The 4950-nt window shown below is 67.6% G+C and overlaps 3 protein-coding genes across 5 annotated transcripts in view; 2 read left to right on the top strand and 1 right to left on the bottom strand.

Moving 5' to 3' along the window:
• LOC110387026 (Niemann-Pick C1-like protein 1) overlaps nucleotides 1–1663 on the top strand; it is an 18779-nt gene extending 17116 nt beyond the window's left edge. The window contains exons 12-14 of the mRNA XM_021374720.1: nucleotides 760–1151; nucleotides 1234–1396; nucleotides 1474–1663. Of these exons, the coding sequence (XP_021230395.1) occupies nucleotides 760–1151; nucleotides 1234–1396; nucleotides 1474–1580 (662 nt within the window). The 3' untranslated portion in view covers nucleotides 1581–1663. The remainder of the gene's footprint in view (nucleotides 1–759; nucleotides 1152–1233; nucleotides 1397–1473) is intronic.
• MRPS24 (mitochondrial ribosomal protein S24) lies at nucleotides 2658–3704 on the bottom strand. Of its 3 annotated transcripts, XM_021374830.1 has the most exons (4): nucleotides 3643–3704; nucleotides 3264–3335; nucleotides 3062–3173; nucleotides 2658–2968 (listed from the first exon to the last, which is right to left on the bottom strand). In XM_021374830.1, the coding sequence occupies exons 1-4, from the start codon at nucleotides 3673–3675 to the stop codon at nucleotides 2685–2687; spliced, it is 501 nt and encodes a 166-aa protein (XP_021230505.1). In that variant the 5' UTR covers nucleotides 3676–3704; the 3' UTR covers nucleotides 2658–2684. The 3 variants fall into 3 exon arrangements, with proteins under 3 accessions (XP_021230505.1, XP_021230506.1, XP_021230504.1); XM_021374831.1 differs by lacking the exon at nucleotides 3264–3335 and having other exon boundaries at nucleotides 3643–3690; XM_021374829.1 differs by lacking the exon at nucleotides 3643–3704 and having other exon boundaries at nucleotides 3264–3545.
• SFTPB (surfactant protein B) overlaps nucleotides 4584–4950 on the top strand; it is a 4819-nt gene continuing 4452 nt past the window's right edge. The window contains exon 1 of the mRNA XM_021374721.1: nucleotides 4584–4850. Within this exon, the coding sequence (XP_021230396.1) occupies nucleotides 4584–4850 (267 nt within the window). The remainder of the gene's footprint in view (nucleotides 4851–4950) is intronic.

Genomic DNA, 4950 nt, shown 5'->3' on the forward strand with positions numbered 1-4950 from the left:
ACAGGGGGTGGTGCTGGGATTAGGGGCGCATGGGGTGGTGCTGGGACATGGGGATGTGGGACATGTGGGCACAGGGGGTGGCAAAAGGACCTGGGACACATGGGGTGGCACATGGGAGTGGGACACATGGGGTGGCACTGGAATTTGGGGTGCACAGGAGGTGACATGTGGACCTGGGACACATGGGGTGGTACTGCGATGTGGGGCACATGGGGTGGCACTGGGATTTGGGGTGCACATGGGGTGCTATGGGGACATGGGGTGCACAGGAGGTGACACGGGGGCCTGGGACCTGTGGGGTGGCACTGGGATTTGGGGCACACAGGAGGTGACATGGGGACATGGGACACGTGGGGTGGCACTGGGGTTTGAGGCACATGGGGTGGCACATGGGAATGGGGCACAAGAGGTGGCTCGGGGACATGGGCACATGGGGTGACAGGTAGGGTGGCACATGGACATGGGGATGTGGGATATGTGGGCACAGGGGGTGGCAAAAGGACCTGGGACACATGGGGTGGCACATGGGAGTGGGACACATGGGGTGGCACTGGAATTTGGGGTGCACATGGGGTGGTATGGGGACATGGGGCACACAGGAGGTGACACGGGGGCCTGGGACCTGTGGGGTGGCACTGGGATTTGGGGCACACAGGAGGTGACACAGGGACCTGGGACACATGGGGTGGCACTGGGATTTGGGGCGCACAGGAGGTGACATGGGGACATGGGACACGTGGGGTGGCACTGGGGTTTGAGGCACATGGGAATGGGGCACAAGAGGTGGTGGCTCGGGAACATGGGCACATGGGGGGACACGTGGGGTGGCACATGGACCTGGGACACGCTGGGTGACACAGGAGGTGGCACAGGGACATGGGACACACAAGGTGGCAGTGGCATTTGAGGCACATGGGGTAGCACGTGGGGTTTGGGGTGCACAGGAGGTGACACGGGGACCTGGGACACGTGGGGTGGCACGTGGGCATGGGGACCCACGCGTGTCCCCCCCGGTGACGTCCCCCGTGTCCCCGCAGGCCATCGGCATCTCGGTGGAGTTCGTGTCCCACCTGACGTGCGCCTTCGCGCAGAGCACCCGGCCCACACGCGTGGAGCGCGCGGCCGAGGCCACCGTCAACATGGGCAGCAAGGTGGGGGGACGCGGGGACGCGGGGGGGGCAGCGGGCGCCTCGTCCCCATCTCACCCCGTGTCCCCGCGTGTCCCCGCGCCAGGTGGTGGCGGGGGTGGCCATGACCAACCTGCCGGGCGTGGTGGTGCTGGCCTTCGCCAAGGCGCAGCTCATCCAGATCTTCTTCTTCCGCCTCAATTTCATCATCACGCTGGTGGGCCTGGCCCACGGCCTCGTCTTCCTGCCCGTGCTGCTCAGCTACATGGGTACGGCCCCACGCCCCTGCCCCCCAACCCCCCCCCTCCCCCCAACCCGGGGTGACCCCGTCCCCGTGTCCCCGCAGGGCCCAGCCCCCTGCTGAGCGCCGAGGACACCGAGGACACCAAGGCCGGCGCGGTGCAGGACGCGGCCATCGCCAACCCCGGCTTCAAGGACGCGGAGCCGCGCTGACGTCGCTGTCCCCGTGTCCCGGCCCCGCACGCTGCTGCTTTTTCGATGCAGTTGTATTTAAAGATGTTTTCTCAGAGCTGGCACTGGGTTTTACTGGGTTTTACTGGGTTTTACTGGGTTTTACTGGGCCGGGAGGGAGCACAAAGTGCAGCCGGCTCAGCGGTGTCACTGTGATTGTGCAGGGACAGCAGTGGGGCCTGGGGGGCACGGGGGGCAGGGGATGGGGCAGTGTGGGGACAGAGCCACGTGGGACACACGGACACCTTGGGGACAGGGACACATGGGACACACAGACACCTTGGGAACAGCACCGTGGGGGACATCATGGGAATGGGGTGCACACACCTGGGGGACAGGACATGGACACTGTGGGGACAGCGTGGGGACTGTGGGGGTGGGGATGTGTGGGGCACGTGGACCACGTGGGGTTCCTGTGAGGTCGTGACCCCACAGCACATGATGGTGTGGGGGGGTGGGCCCCTGTGGGGTCGAGACCCCAAAGGGAAAACATCCACAGCGGGGGTGGGTCCCCATGGGATCAAGAGCCCAAGGGGAACACATCCACAGTGGGGACAGGATCCTATGGGATCGAGACCCCATAGGGCACAGGGGCGTGGTGGGGGTGGGTCCCCATGGGATGAAGACTCCAAATGGCACCGTGGGGACACATCAGCATGAGATCAAGACCCCAAAGGGCATGGCGGGGGTGGGTCTCCATAGGACCAAGACCCCAACGGGATCAAGACCCCATGGGGCACAATGGCACAGTGGGGACGGGTCCCCAAGAGATCAAGGCCCCAAAGGGCGCAGTGGGGGCACAGTACCATGAGGTCAAGACCCCCTGGGGCATAGGGGCACGGGGGGGGGTGGGTCCCCATGGGCTCAGGACCCCAAAGGGATCAAGACACGGGGCACAGCGGGGACGGGTCCCCATGAGATCAAGGGGCAGACCCCGAGGAGAACAAGATGGCGGGGGGGCAGGACGGGGCCCAGCACCCGCGAACACGGCGCTCTGGGCGGCATGGTAGGGCCGGACCCCCCCCCCCCGAGCCCCCCACCCTCACGGAGCCACGCAGCAGCGGCGCAGCGCTCCCCTTTATTGCCCTACACGTATTTATAGACCACTTTGTCGGGCACGGTCTGCACCTCGATGCGCACGGGGCACTTGTAGAAGTGTGCCAGGAGCGTCTCGGCGTAGCCCAGCAGGAAGCAGAGCTTGGCGGGGGGCAGGCAGCGCAGCAGCACCAGGTTGACGAGCAGCGCGTTGGCGCGGCGCTTCAGCACCACCTCGTTGGCCAAGCAGCCGGGGAACGTCCCGTGGAAGAACTTGCGCAGGAACGCGTCCTCCACCGCCCGCTCCGCCGCTCCCAGCTCCCCGTCCAGGTTCGCTGCGCGGGGACAAACGGGGACCGGGATGAGCGCGTGGTCGTGCCGCTGTCCCTCCCCCCCCCCTCCCCCCCACGCCCGGCGCGGTGCCGTACCGGTGTGCAGGGACAGCCAGCCCTTGCGGTGCGCGATGTAGTGGGGGGGGTGCGCCTTCTCGTAGGTGACGGGTTTGTCCCCTTTCCCCACGCGCACCCGCGCCGCCCGCGTCTGCCGAGGGAAGGAGGCGTCAGAGCGGGGACCGGCCCCGAGGGGAGCGGGGGGGAACGGGGTTGGGGTGGAGGGGTCAGCGGGGCTCACCTTGAGGCGGGGCGGGGTGGTGTGGAGGCGGCAGGCGGCGGCGAGGGCCGGGACGCGGCTGTGGGGCAGCGCCTGGGGCGGGGGAGGCAGCGGTGTGACATCACCGCCCCCGGTGTCCCCGTGTGCTGTGACACCGCCTGCCGCCCCCAGGGACGCCGGCCCCGCAGGCCCCGCTCGCGGCGTCCCCACAGCCCACGTCCCGGTGCCGCCATTCCCGGAACCCCCATCCACGGCGTCCCCGTCCCCCGTGTCCCTCGTCCCCATCCATCGTGTCCCCACACCCCGTGACCCACAGCCCCCACCCACACCGTCCCCGCGCCCCGTGCACTCTGTCCCCCGTGTCCCCGCTGTCCCCACGTCCCCTTCCCGCCGCCCGCACCCTCAGCGCCCACACGGCCGTGGGCGCCGCCATCTTGGCTCTGGAGGGGGTGGGGCTTCCGGCGGAAGCGGCAGCGCCCCCTTACGGATGGGAGGAGTGGGCAGTGTGAGCGCCGTGTTCCCAGTGCGTCCTGCAGGTCCCCATGTGGGGTGTCAATATGTGGGGTGTCCCCATGTGGGGTGTCAATATGTGGGGTGTCAATATGTGGGGTGTCCCCATGTGGGGTGTCCCCACGCCGCTGTCCCCATGCACAGTGTCCCCAAGGCCATGTCCCCACACCAAGCAATGTCCCCCAGCCCAGGTGACACCCCGTGCCCCACGTGTCACTCGCTGTGTCCACAGGTGGCCGGGGGCAGCGGGGGGACAAGTGCCACCCCCACCACGTCCCCACCCACAAGAGGTCCCCAGGGGAGCCGTGCCCTGTCCCCACATCGCTATGTCCCCGTGTCCCCATGTCCTTGTCCCACCCTCCTGGAGGGCCCTCCAGCCCCACGAGGGCACTCGAGTGGAGGAGTGGGGACGGCGCCTCAAAGCGCTGCCGGGAAGGTGCACCCATGGGTGCGGGCGGGGGGGGACGAAGGGGGGGGCATGAGGGGTTTGAGGACATGGGGGGACTAAGGGGTGTGGGACTTGGGGACGTGGGATATGGGACATGGGGGGACGTGGGGGTGTGGGGACATGGGGGACATGGGGGACATGAGGACATGGGATATGGGACACGGGGATGTGGGGGGACAAAGGGGTGTGGGGACATGGGGTATGGGACATGGGGGTGTGGGGACATGGGGACATAGGGGACAATATGAGATGTGAGGGACAAGGGGCTTGGGGACATGGGGACATGAAATCTTGGGGTCACAGGGATATGGGGACACGGGGAGATGAGGGGACATGGGGGGACACGTGACAATGTGGGGACATGGGAGATGGGACTGGGGGATATGGGGACGTATGGGGACATTGGGGACACAGGGGAGTGTGGGGACAGGGGAGGCCCATTGGGGACAAGGAGGCACAGCCGTGTGGGGCGTGGGGACAGCACTGGTGCCCTGTCCCAGTTGGGGACACGTGTCCCCGTGGTGCTGGCGCTGCCCCACACCCCCTCCCTCGGGGGCTATAAGAGCGCGCCGTGCCCGGCCCTGCCCGCCCCGCCATGGCACTGCCACCGCTGCGAGCACTGCTCCTCATCCTGCTCTGTGCCACCGCAGGTAGGGGACACGGCCCCCAAAGTGGGCACCCCCCCCAAACCTGGGTCCCCCCCAAATCTTTGTACCCCCACCCCAAACCTGGACCTCCCCCCAAATCTTG

Source organism: Numida meleagris, chromosome 21 (genome assembly GCF_002078875.1).
Source record: "Numida meleagris isolate 19003 breed g44 Domestic line chromosome 21, NumMel1.0, whole genome shotgun sequence".
NCBI lineage: Eukaryota > Metazoa > Chordata > Aves > Galliformes > Numididae > Numida > Numida meleagris.

Bases quoted from the DNA above. Each gene is read 5' to 3' on its own strand.
- MRPS24 (XM_021374829.1), bottom strand. From the start codon at position 3,527: ATGGGGACGAGGGACACGGGGGACGGGGACGCCGTGGATGGGGGTTCC. The intron at 3,174-3,263 runs GTGAGCCCCGCT...TTCCCTCGGCAG, and splicing joins CCACCCCGCCCCGCCTCAAG to ACGCGGGCGGCGCGGGTGCG. The intron at 2,969-3,061 runs GTACGGCACCGC...GTCCCCGCGCAG, and splicing joins CTGGCTGTCCCTGCACACCG to CGAACCTGGACGGGGAGCTG.